This window comes from Entelurus aequoreus, linkage group LG27 (assembly GCF_033978785.1).
Source record: "Entelurus aequoreus isolate RoL-2023_Sb linkage group LG27, RoL_Eaeq_v1.1, whole genome shotgun sequence".
NCBI lineage: Eukaryota > Metazoa > Chordata > Actinopteri > Syngnathiformes > Syngnathidae > Entelurus > Entelurus aequoreus.
Genome location: NC_084757.1, coordinates 29,864,632 through 29,878,184, shown reverse-complemented (window position 1 = coordinate 29,878,184; position 13,553 = coordinate 29,864,632). Strand labels below are relative to the sequence as shown.

Genomic DNA, 13,553 nt, shown 5'->3' with positions numbered 1-13,553 from the left:
ACTGTACATCAAAAACAGCTACAGTACAATATTGCATTAAAAAAACACTACCATTGTTGTTGTTTTTACTTTAGCTAGTACAGCATTTGCCTTTGTAGACCATATAATCAGCGACTGTCAGGTTTAAAAAGAGCTGTGAAATCGGAACATTTACAATATTTCACTTCAACATTTTGGCTCTTTATGTGTCTTCGATTATAAGTAAGACATCAGACCATCCATCCATCCATTTTCTACCGCTTGTCCTTTTCGGGGTCGCGGGGCACATCAGACCAGTTTACAAACTATAGACCTGTTTCCTTACTTACACAATTTTCCAAAATTTTTGGAACATTTAACAACAGATTTCAAGAATAAAAGTGTAACTCGCGGACAGCCAATACCGATGCAGCGCTAACATTTCAACATCTACGGCATTATTCGAAATAAAGAAAGAGATTACTAATGAAATAGATAGTAAACCGTGTGCAGCATACTTGAATAATGAACAAAACTGAATATATTGTGGACTAGAAATCGCTCCATATTCTCTACTGCTCGCTAGTGTTTCCATATCGGAGTTATTGTGTAAAAATATGGGGAAATAACTACAACGTATGATTCATTCATTAACTATGTTACAAAAGATGTCATTTAAATAATACATAAATCCCGAACCAAAAATATTGAAATTAAATGATTTGGTGCATTTGCAAAAAAGCTAAAACTATGCACAAGAATGTACAATTTTTCTCAACAAAAGAGAATAATATAAACTTAGAGAACACTGTACTTTAAAACATGTGTATGCATGTACAACACTCAAAACCTTTAGTATATCAGTATGTGGAATTAAATTATGGAATTTAGCACATAAGCAAATGTCAAACATGATGCAAACTCAAAGTGTTTACAAAGTTCCATGCAAAAACAACTCTATTTAAGTTACAACTGTATCATGATCAATATTATAGTGACTTACTTGATAGACCGTTGTCCAGCTAGACATGGAAGTTTTTTTCCCGGTTTATTTTGCGTAAGGATGCCATTTATGTCAGATAGCTTGGTTCTAAGTTTCCCCATTTGCAGCGCCAAGTCACGCCTACCTCACTCTGTCGCCTTCCGTCTGCTCCAACGTTTCAGTCTCCTTTCATGCTCGCTTCTATCCATCCATCCATCCATCTTCTTCCGCTTATCCGAGGTCAGGTCGTGGGGGAAGCAGCCTAAGCAGGGAAGCCCAGACCTTCCTCTCCCCAGCCACTTCGTCCAGCTCCTCCCGGGGGATCCCGAGGCGTTCCCAGGCCAGCCGGGAGAGATAGACTTCCCAACGTGTCCTGGGTCTTCCCCATGGCCTCCTCCTGGTCGGATGTGCCCGAAAAACCTCCCTAGGGAGGCGTTTGGGTGGCATCCTGACCAGATGCCGGAACCACCTCTTCTGGCTCCTCTCGATGTGGAGGAGCAGCGGCTTTACTTTGAGCTCCTCCCGGATGACAGAGCTTCTCACCCTATCTCTAAGGGAGAGCCCCGCCTCCCGGCGGAGGAAACTCATTTCGGCCGCTTGTACCCGTGATCTTGTCCTTTCAGTCATAACCCAAAGCTCATGACCATAGGTGAGGATGAGAACGTAGATCGACCGGTAAATTGAGAGCTTTGCCTTCCGGCTCAGCTCCTTCTTTACCACAACGGATCGATACAGTGTCCGCATTTTTTTATTTTTTTTTTATTTAGCCTTTATTTAACCAGGTAATATCCCATTGAGATCAAATATCTCTTTTCCAAGGGAGAACTGGCCAAGAGGGCAGCAGCAAGGTTACATTAAAAAACAGTAAACAACACATAAAACATCACATTTACAACGCATTACTGAAGACGCCGCACCGATCCGCCTGTCGATCTCACGATCCACTCTTCCCTCACTTGTGAACAAGACTCCGAGGTACTTGAACTCCTCCACTTGGGGAAAGATCTCCTCCCCAACCCGGAGATGGCACTCCACCCTTTTCCGGGCGAGAACCATGGACTCGGACTTGGAGGTGCTGATTCCCATCCCAGTCGCTTCACACTCGGCTGCGAACCGATCCAGTGAGAGCTGAAGATCTTGGCCAGATGAAGCCATCAAGACCACATTATCTGCAAAAAGCAGAGACCTAATCCTGCAGCCACCAAACCAGATACCCTCAACGCCCTGACTGCGCCTAGAAAAATTATGTCCATAAAAGTATGAACAGAATCGGTGACAAAGGGCAGCCTTGGCGGAGTCCAACCCTCACTGGAAACGTCTCCGACTTACTGCCGGCAATGCAGACCAAGCTCTGACACTGATCATTCAGGGAGTGAACCACCACAATCAGACAGTCCGTTACCCCATACTCTCTGAGCACTCCCTACAGGACTACATGTAGACTGGTTGGGCAAACTCCCATGCACCATAAAGGACCCTGATGAGCTGGTCCACAGTTCCACGACCAGGACGAAAACCACACTGTTCCTCCTGAATCCGAGGTTCGACTATCCGGCATAGCCTCCTCTCCAGTACACCTGAATAGACTTCACCGGGAAGGCTGAGGAGTGTGATCCCAAGATAGTTCGAACACACCCTCCGGTTTCCCTTTTCAAAGAGAGGAACCACCACCCCGGTCTGCCAATCCAGAGGTACCGCCCCCAATGTCCACGCATTGTTGCAGAGTCTTGTCAACCAAGACAGCCCCACAGCATCCAGAGCCTTAATCAGAATCAGAATCAGGAACTCCGGGCGGGTCTCATCCACCTCCGGGGCCTTGCCACCGAGGAGCTTTTTAACTACCTCGGCAACCTCAACCCTAAAAATAGGAGAGCCCACCACAGATTTCCCAGGCACTGCTTCCTCATAGGAAGACGTGTTGGTAGGATTAAGGAGGTATTCAAAGTATTCCCTCCACCGACCCACAACATCCGCTGTCGATGTCAGCAGAACACCATCCCTACCATACACAGTGTTGACATTGCACTGCTTCCCTTTCCTGACGCGGTGGGTGGTGGTCCGGAATCGCTTCGAAGCCCTCTGGAAGTCGTTTTCCATGGCTTCCCCGAACTTTTCTCCTGTCCGTGTTTTTGCCTCCGCGACCGCTGAAGCCGCACACCGCTTGGCCTGTCGGTACCTGTCTGCTGCCTCCGGAGTCCTATGAGCCAAAAGAGCCCGATAGGACTCTTTCTTCAGCTTGACAACATCCCTCACCGCTGGTGTTCACCAGCAGGTTCTAGGATTACCGCCACAACAGGCACCAACCACCTTGAGGCCACAGCTCCAATCGGCCGCCTCGACAATTGAGGTATGGAACATCGTCCACTTGGACTCAATGTCCAGCGCCTCCCTCCTGACATGTTCAAAGTTCTTCCGGAGGTGGGAATTGAAACTCTCTCTGACAGGAGACTCTGCTAGGCGTTCCCAGCAGACCCTCACAATGTGTTTGGGTCTGCCAGGTCTGTCCGGCATACTCCCCCACCATCGCAGCCAACTCACCACCAGGTGGCGATCGGTAGACAGCTACGCCCCTCTCTTCACCCAAGTGTAAAAACATGAGGCCGCAAATCCGATGACACAACTACAAAGTCGATCATGGAACTGCGGCCTAGGGTGTCCTGGTGCCAAGTGCACATATGGACACCCTTATGTTTGAACATGGTGTTTGTTATGGACAATCTGTGATGAGCACAAAAGTCCAATAACAAAACACCACTCGGGTTCAGATCCGGCTGCCATTCTTCCCAATCACGCCTCTCCAGGTTTCACTGTCTTTGCCAATATGAGCGTTGAAGTCCCCCAGTAGAACGAGGGAATCACCCGGGGAAGCACTCTCCAGTACTCCCTCGAGTGAATCCAAAAAGGGTGGATACTCTGAGCTGCCGTTTGGCGTGTAAGCGCAAACAACAGTCAGGACCCGTCCCCCCACCCAAAGGCGGAAGGAAGCTACCCTCTCGTCTACCGGGTTGAACTCCAATGTGCAGGCTTTGAGCCGGGGGGAAACAAGAATTGCCACCCCAGCCCGCCGGCTGTCACTGCTGACAATGCCAGAGTGGAAGAGAGTCCATCCCCTCTCGAGAGAACTGGTTCCAGAGCCCTTGCTGTTCGTTGAAGTGTAGTCTGACTATATCTAGCCGGAACTTCTCCACCTCGTGCACTAGCTCAGGCTCCTTCCCCCCCAGCGAGGTGACGTTCCACGTCCCAAGAGCTAGCTTATGTAGCTGATGATCGGACCGCCAAGTGCCCTGCCTTCGGCCCCCGCCCAACTCACATTGCACCCGACCTCTATGGCCCCTGCTATGGGTGGTGAGCCCATTGGAGGGGGGCCCACGTTGCCTCTTCGGGCTGTGCCCGGCCGGGCCCCATGGGGACAGGCCCGGCCACCAGGCGCTCGCCATCGTGCCCCACCTCCGGGCCTGGCTTCAGAGGGGCCCCGGTGACCCACGTCCGGGCGAGGGAAATCTGGGTCCTTCGTTTGTATTTTTCATAGAGTTTTTCGAACCGCTCTTTGTCTGATCCCTCACCTAGGACCAGTTTGTCTTGGGAGACCCTACCAGAGGGCATAAATCCCCGGACAACATAGCTCCTAGGATCGTTGGGACACGCAAAATCCTCTACCACGATAAGGTGGCAGCTCAGAGAGGAGTGCTCGCTTCTATAACCACTAAATCATCCCCCTAACATTCTGGTTCAAAAAAACCTAATTTGTGGTCTTTACTACTTACCAAATGGTAAAACTGGCACTGTTGTCTTGTCTTCAATGAACATTTGAATTCTCCTTCCCCAAATTAGCAGTCCAGAGTTCACATCCTTGTATACCGCTAATCTGCTCAAAGTTGTGTCGTGAAAAACTGAACCTTCTTAAGCTGAAAGGAAGAGGTCTTTGAATGCATCCTCTGCCCTTCCACTGTGTCCACTGCTCGGCAACTAGGCAAACCCAGGCGACAACTCTCAGCCCAGTGACGTGCGGTCACTAGAGGCAGGTGAGGCCCCCGCCTCACCTGAAAAAAAATTAATTTAAAGGCCTACTGAAATTACATTTTTTCATTTAAACGGGGATAGCAGATCTATTCTATATGTCATACTTGATCATTTCGAGATATTGCCATATTTTTGCTGAAAGAATTTAGTAGAGAACAACGAAGATAAAGATTGCAACTTTTGGTATCTGACAAAAAAAAGCCTTGCCCCTACCGGAAGTAGCGTGACGTAGTCAGTTGAACATTTCCGCAAAGTTCCCTATTGTTTACAGTGATGGCGGCCAGAAGTGAGAGCGATTCGGACCGAGAAAGCGACAATTTCCCCATTAATTTGAGCGAGGATGAAAGATTTGTGGATGAGTAAAGTGCAAGTGAAGGACTAGTGGGGAGTGGAAGCAATTCAGATAGGGAAGATGCTGTGAGAGCCGGGGGTGACCTGATATTCAGATGGGAATGACTACAACAGTAAATAAACACAAGACATATATATACTCTATTAGCCACAATACAACCAGGCTTATATTTAATATGCCACAAATTAATCCTGCATAAAAACACCTAGGTGTTTGTTATGCTAGCTCCTAGCTCCTAGCTCCCGTCCATATAACCCGCCAATACAATTCAAACACCTGCACAACACACACAATCACTCAGCCCAAAGGACCGTTCACCTAACCCAAGGTTCATAAAGCTTATATATTTAACCAACGTTACGTACGTGACACACACGTACGGGCAAGCGATCAAATGTTTGGAAGCGCGCGGGTGGGACCTGATATTCAGCTGGGAATGACTACAACAGTAAATAAACACAAGACATATATATACTCTATTAGCCACAACACAACCAGGCTTATATTTAATATGCCACAAATGAATCCCGCATAAAAACACCTAGGTGTTTGTTATGCTAGCTCCAAGCTCCTAGCTACTAGCTCCCGTCCATATAACCCGCCAATACAATTCAAACACCTGCACAACACACACAATCACTCAGCCCAAAGGACCGTTCACCTAACCCAAGGTTCATAAAGCTTATATATTTACCCAAAGTTACGTACGTGACACGCACGTACGGGCAAGCGATCAAATGTTTGGAAGCGCAGCTGCGTACTCACGGTACCACGTCTGCATCTGTGTATCCAAATCAAAGTAATCCTGGTAAGAGTCTGTGTTGTCCCAGTTCTCTACAGGCGTCTGTGTATCGAAGTCAAAGTCCTCCTGGTAAGAGTCTCTGTTGTCCGAGTTCTTCGATCTTGACTGCATCTTCCGGGAATGTAAACAATGAAACACCGGCTGTGTTGTGTTGCTGACTTCCCTCGCAAAATACTCCGCTTCGCACCGAAAACTTTCTTATTTGCTTGCTCAGCTTCTTTCTCCATAATGCAATGAACAAATTGCAACAGATTCACCAACACAGATGCCCAGAATACTGTGCAATAATGAGATGAAAACAGAGCTAATTTGTATTGGCTTCAATGGGGGATCCATACCCCTGTTTCACTGGCTACGTCACGCGCATACGTCATCATCCAAAGGAGTTTTCAACCGGAAGTTTAGCGGGAAATTTAAAATTGCACTTTATAAGTTAACCCGGCCGTATTGGCATGTGTTGCAATGTTAAGATTTCATCATTGATATATAAACTATCAGACTGCGTGGTCGGTAGTAGTGGGTTTCAGTAGGCCTTTAATTGTTATATGTATTCAGTGATTATACTATAAAGTTATTTTCCATTTAACTTCACCAGTTTTAGATTATTCTTATTCAAAATCGCTGAATTTTCACATTTGCCGTTCAAATACTGAGAAGAGACTTGCGGTGATCAGCAGCCAGTTGAGGCACGTCACTCAGTTGAGCCTCACCATGGATTGCGGACTCGGCTAACTGCTGGCCTGCTGTGCAGTGAGACCGTATTGCTATATGAATTATATTATATATTTCCATAGTTTAGTTAGCTGAGGTATATAATGTACAGTGTATTTTGTCAACAACTGTATATGTGTAACGTATTTCTTGTGCTGAGCAATCATAAAACTGCTGCGAAGACGCACTGTGTGAGGCTTGCAGTAACCACGCCTCCTTGTGCCGGTTAATGCACCGCCGCAGAACGCACCTCCCGACGGGAGCACCACACCAACCAAAGCCCACACCCAAACCCTCCACGTGCAAGACCGAATCCACCCAAAAAAAGTCACTTAACAAGAAGCCAAAAAGTGCAAAAACAACAATGCTCGCGTTGGAGGAGCCGCGAACGACCGCAGGGCCACAACATTAGGTACACCTGCAGACTGCAGCACGGATTTCATATTTCATTCATTTACAACTCCTCCAACACGAACACCACTGTTCCCGCACTTATAAGTAAAGGTAAGACCATAATAACGTTTTTTTTTATTAAATGTGCTTTTTTGTGTGCTACAGTTTGTATGTGTAAAGTTAAAGTTAAGTTAAAGTACCAATGATTGTCACACACACACTAGGTGTAATGAAATGTGTCCTCTGCATTTGACCCTTCCCCTTGCTCACCCCCTGGGATGTGAGGGGAGCAGTGGGCAGCAGCAGCGCCGCGCCCGGGAATAATTTTTGGTGATTTAAACCCCAATTCCAACCCTTGATGCTGAGTGCCAAGCAGGGAAGAATGCTGGTGTTATAATGTGAACATTCATGAAAGCATTATTAAGTTGCACTCATTAGAACAACGGCAATATAGCCAAGTGCCCACTTGGTGTCGCTGTAGGATAAGGAATGGATGATTTTCGCATGTGCTGTTTACTATGTGATGTCCCTAGGACTTCGGGGTTGTGTACGTGATCCTCCGATAGACAGCAATGTTACGTCGGCTCCGTGTCTGTATTAATAGTAACTCTGCAGTACTTTAATAAAGTGTATTTCGGCTAAGAACCTTTTCCAGTGGTCCTTGAAAAAGAGCACAAGTTACCACATATTTTTGGCGACGAGGTGAACTGGTTTTTGTTTTTTTCGTGTGTCTCCGGTTTGTTGTTTTGTAAGCTAAGCTAAGTGTGCTAGGTAAGCTAGGCGGCCGTGCGTGACCGACGGCGCCGAGGAAAAACACAGAGGAGAGACGCAGTTCGCAGCAGTGAAGCAGAACGGAGGACGGCAGTGTGTGTCGGCGGCTGCAGAGGAGCAGCTTGAAGAGGAAATAAAAAAGGCACCCGGAGCTACAGAAGAGCTGCGTGGAGAGGGAGCCTCAAGCTAGGATGGCGACATATGGGACTGTCGGTGAATTTGTGGAGGGACACGAGGACTGGACGGAGTATGAAGAAAGGTTGGGACACTTTTTCTCTGCTAATGGGATTACAGAAGAGGATAAAAAGCGCTCTATTCTCCTGAGTGCGTGTGGAGCAAAGACTTATAAGTTGATAAGGAACTTGGCCACACCGCGGAAACCGGGAGAGATCCCATATGATGATCTTGTCACGCTCGTGGGAAACCACCACAATCCAAAACCTTCTGTGATAGTCCAAAGATTCAAGTTTCACAGCTACTTCAGGAGGCAAGGTCAGTCTGTGGCTAACTTTGTAGCCGAGTTACGGCAGCTGTCAGAACATTGTGATTTCGGGGCAGTGTTAGATGATATGCTACGTGACAGATTAGTGTGCGGCATTAATAATGACGCCACACAACGCCGCCTGCTGGGGGAAACTCCACCACTGACGTTCAAGAAAGCTCTGGAAATCTCCCAAGGCATGGAGATGGCTGCTAATAATGCCAAGGATATCCAGAAAGGACATGGAGGAGCACAAACAGCAGCAGTGCACCATGTCAGGAGAGAGACTGGTAAGCATGAAAGAAAAGTGGAGTGTTTTCGTTGTGGAGGGGGACACTATGCAAATGACTGTAAATTTAAAGACGTTGTTTGTCATGCTTGTAACAAAAAGGGACATTTAGCCAAAAAGTGCAGAAGCTCAAAGGGGAAGGGCAAGCCGGGGCTGGGAAAAATGCAGCAGGCTCAGGCAGCCACACATCACCTAGATGAAGAAGATAAAGAGGCTGTGTGTTCTTTTAACATGTTTGGTGTGGAAACGGATGAAGAACCACCTGAGCCTTACTATGCAACAGTCACTGTAGGAGGGCAGGACATTAAGTTTGAGATTGATTCAGGAGCTACAGCCTCCGTTATCAGTGAAGACACTTACAGGAGGACGTGGGGGTTTAACCAGCCTCCCATCCGCCCATCAAAGCTCAAACTTAGGACCTATACAGGGCAGCCCATTCCTCATTTGGGAGTGGTTTATGTGGACATTTTAGCAGAGGGTCAAAAAGCTAAAGGCAGGCTGGTGATCGCTAAAGGCAGAGGGCCCAGTCTTTTGGGCCGCGATGTGCTTAGAAAAATCCGACTCAACTGGCATGAAATAAAATATGCAAGCACAACAGAGGTCACTCTGCAGCGATACAGTGATGTGTTCAAGGATGAGCTGGGAACACTTAAGGGCATGACAGTAAAGCTCCATGTTGACCCTGAAGCCACACCTAGGTTTTTCAAGCCCAGAGCAGTGCCCTATGCCATGAAAGGCAAAGTTGAAGAGGAACTGGAACGATTACAGAAGCTGGGCATCATCAAGCCCGTCCAGTTTTCAAGGTGGGCAGCACCCATTGTTCCAGTGTTAAAGGAGGACAAAACTGCACGGATATGCGGGGACTACAAAGTCACAGTGAATCAGGTCTCTAAGCTGGAGGAGTATCCATTGCCACGCATAGACGACCTGTTTGCGACCCTGGCAGGGGGTAAGCTGTTCACAAAGCTGGACATGAGCCAGGCCTACCAACAGCTACTGCTCGACGAGGATTCAAAAGAGTACGTCACGATCAACACACACAAAGGTTTATTCAAATACAATCGCCTGGTGTTTGGAGTGGCATCCAGTCCTGCCATTTTCCAAAGAACAATGGACACTCTGCTGCAGGGGATTCCGCATGTAGCAGTGTACTTAGATGATATTTTGGTCACAGGGGCCACGGAGGTGGAGCATCTGGCTAACTTGGAAGAGGTGCTGAAGAGACTCTCAGAAGCAGGGCTGCGATTAAAGCGCAGCAAATGTGTGTTTCTAGCACCAAGTGTGACCTATCTGGGACACAGGATCACAGCACAGGGACTCTGCCCAGTGGAAGACAAAGTGAGAGCTATTAAGGAAGCTCCAAACCCCAAATGCATCACTGAACTCAGATCGTTCTTAGGCATGGTGAACTATTATGGCAAGTTTCTGCCCGACCTCTCAAAAGTTTTGGCCCCACTGTACAAGTTGCTTCACAATGACACGAAATGGCAGTGGTGTGAGGAGCAGGAGGCAGCTTTCAAGGAAGTGAAAGAGCTCCTCCATTCAGCAACGCTCCTGGTTCACTATGACCCGGATAAACAGATAACACTTTCATGCGACGCCTCGCCCTATGGAGTCGGGGCAGTTCTTTCGCATGTAATGGAGGACGGATCAGAGAAGCCGGTTGGCTTTGCTTCACGTACCCTGACAAAAGCGGAGCAGGGATACTCACAGCTAGACAAAGAAGGTCTGGCCATCGTGTTCGCTGTCAAGCGCTTTCATCAGTATCTCTATGGTCGCGCATTCAAGATCTATACAGACCATAAGCCACTGATGAGCCTGTTCAGTGAGACCAAATGTATCCCACCGCTGGCCTCAGCCAGGATACAACGTTGGGCGCTCACACTGTCAGCCTACCAGTACGCCATAGAGTACAGAGCAGGTAAGGATAACGCAAATGCCGATGCACTGAGTCGGCTGCCTTTACCTGACACGCCTGCTGTTACTTATGTGCCTCCAGAGACTGTTTTCTCACTGGAAAAGCTGGAAGAGACACCTGTGAAAGCATCCCGGATCAAACAGTGGACAGAGAGGGACCCAGTCATGTCCCAAGTAAAAACTTTCCTTTTACAAGGCTGGCCCAGTGTGATAGAAGGAGAGGAGTTGAGGCCTTATACTAAACGTAAAACTGAACTGAGTCTGCAAGATGGCTGCATCTTTTGGGGTGCGAGGGTCATTGTACCTCCCCCAGGCCGTTCACAGATTGTGGAGGAAATACATGAGACTCATCCAGGTGCATCGCGGATGAAAAGCCTCGCAAGATCCTATGTCTGGTGGCCAGGACTGGATAAGGATCTGGAGGACAAAGTGAAAGGATGCACGCAGTGTCAGATTAATCAGAACATGCCTCCACCTGCTCCTTTGCACCCATGGGAGTGGCCAGACCGTCCCTGGTCTAGGCTACATATGGACTTTGCGGGCCCTTTTAAGGGGCAGATGTTTCTCCTAATGGTGGATGCGCATTCTAAATGGATTGAGGCCCACATCATGAGCAACATCACAGCCCCCACAACCATCGACAAACTCAGGCAAGTGTTTGCAGTACACGGCTTGCCTGACACACTAGTCACTGATAATGGTCCGACTTTCACCAGCGAGTTGTTCAGTGAGTTCATGCAACAGAACGGCATTCATCACATAAGAACAGCTCCTTTCCACCCAGCCTCAAATGGACTGGCGGAGCGGGCTGTTCAGACAGTGAAGGAGGGCCTGAAGCGAATGACAGGTGACTCACTCAGCACTCAGCTTTCACGATTCCTGTTTAAATACCGCCTCACGCCACAGACTACAACGGGGCGCACGCCAGCAGAGATGCTGATGGGGCGTCGGCCCAAGTCAAGACTGGACCTGCTGCGTCCGGACATGAAGGCAAAAGTGCAGGGAAAGCAGGAAAAACAGAAAGAAAGACATGATCAACATGCACGTGAGAGACAGTTGAAACCAGATGACTGTGTCTATGTGAGAAACTTCAGCAGCAACAACAACCAGCAGTGGCTACCTGGGATTATTCTCAAGAGGAGTGGGCCAGTTTCCTACGTTGTTAAGCTGACTGATGGACGTATCTTCCGCAGACATCAGGACCATGTGCGCCTGCGGCAGGATACAGGCTCAGAGACAGACAGTTCCACTGAGTTTCCAGGGGCTGGACCAACAGCAGTAGGGGTGGGTTCGCCAGAGTCTGAGACAAGGACAGAGGCTTCTGTTTCCTCTGGAGAGGATGGACACTCTCACACTGACATCCAGACCTCTCCCAGTCTCCCTACACCAGATCCACCGAAGTCACCCACACCAGCGGTGTCTGCTGGGTCACCAGAGGTAGTGCGAAGGTCGCATCGCACTCGCAAACCTCCAGACAGACTGAATGTGTGACTGAAAGTTTAAATCTGCCATGTTTTCATGTTTTCAGGTTTATATTGCTAAACAGTTGCTGAGACAGTACTTTAAGTTTATGTGTACGCCAGCTAATGATAACCACCGTTTTGGGTTTTCTCAAAGTCCATTTATATTTTTGGGAATGTTGGAATCTAAAGGGGGAGAAGTGTTATAATGTGAACATTCATGAAAGCATTATTAAGTTGCACTCATTAGAACAACGGCAATATAGCCAAGTGCCCACTTGGTGTCGCTGTAGGATAAGGAATGGATGATTTTCGCATGTGCTGTTTACTATGTGATGTCCCTAGGACTTCGGGGTTGTGTACGTGATCCTCCGATAGACAGCAATGTTACGTCGGCTCCGTGTCTGTATTAATAGTAACTCTGCAGTACTTTAATAAAGTGTATTTCGGCTAAGAACCTTTTCCAGTGGTCCTTGAAAAAGAGCACAAGTTACCACAGCTGGTATGAGCTTTTAAACATAACCCGTTAACTGCTGCCAATCAAATGGTGAATAAGATACTCTTTAGGGTTCACATGTTTGTAAATCTGACTGTGATGAAGTCAGTGCCTCACCAGTCAGGAACCTCACCGCACGTCACTGTCTCAGCCGCTTGGACAGGCTGCTGAATCTTCTTACCTCTACAATATGTTTAACCAAGCTAGTTGAATTTCTTCTCAGAAGAATAGTTGGGTTTAGCATAGGTATTTCCTCTTGAGTTTCGCTTTTTGGAGTGGCTTTTAAGTTTTCTTTCTGCTGACTCCTATTTGCTTGAGCTCTTGATAATGCAACTTTGAAGGCTGAAACTGAAGCTTGTTTACACTCTCCCTGGCATGAGCTACGACCTCACTAGATGATTTTATAGGCCACTCCTCCACTGGCGACTTCAGGAACTTTGATTCATTTTGCCATGTGGAATTCTCTTTCAAATCTTTAGATGTGTGGAAGGTCAAAAGTTTATACACATAACTGTCTTTTTCAATAACTCTGTGTTCATGAATAATGTTGGGCAGGCTGGCTGTTTCCCTCAAGGCCAACAGAGCAATGCAACCGGCCCGTCTATGCGCTATGTTGACTCTAGTAAAAGCATACTTACTTAATATTTTCATCTGGGCTGTCCCTCCAGAAGAACCTGTGCAGATGCATCTCACGTTCTTCCAGCCATACAGAGTTGTATATATTTTTGATGTCTCCTGAAGCATCATGCATGCATCCCTTCTCTGAACCTCAGCAGAAAAGCGCTGATAGGATTGAGGATGTTGGGTCCTTTCAGAAGAAAATCATTCATACTCACTCTGTATTTCTGGCTACTGTTCCATACAATATGAACTGGTGTTGTCACTGAATGAGGATTTGGTGCAGCAGGTGGCTTACGTACC

General features: G+C 47.6%; 1 protein-coding gene across 1 annotated transcript; it reads left to right on the top strand.

The window, feature by feature from the left end:
* Positions 1 to 8,180: 8,180 nt before the first annotated feature.
* Positions 8,181 to 12,629, top strand: LOC133644109 (uncharacterized protein K02A2.6-like). Its single transcript, XM_062038428.1, has 2 exons — positions 8,181 to 10,680; positions 10,759 to 12,629. The coding sequence occupies exons 1-2, from the start codon at positions 8,181 to 8,183 to the stop codon at positions 12,165 to 12,167; spliced, it is 3,909 nt and encodes a 1,302-aa protein (XP_061894412.1). The 3' UTR covers positions 12,168 to 12,629.
* Positions 12,630 to 13,553: the final 924 nt, after the last annotated feature.

Coding starts and splice junctions, on each gene's coding strand:
- LOC133644109 (XM_062038428.1), top strand. CDS start 8,181: ATGGCGACATATGGGACTGTCGGTGAATTTGTGGAGGGACACGAGGAC. Junction 10,681..10,758: donor CGCCATAGAGTACAGAGCAG/GTAAGGATAACG, acceptor ATGTGCCTCCAG/AGACTGTTTTCTCACTGGAA.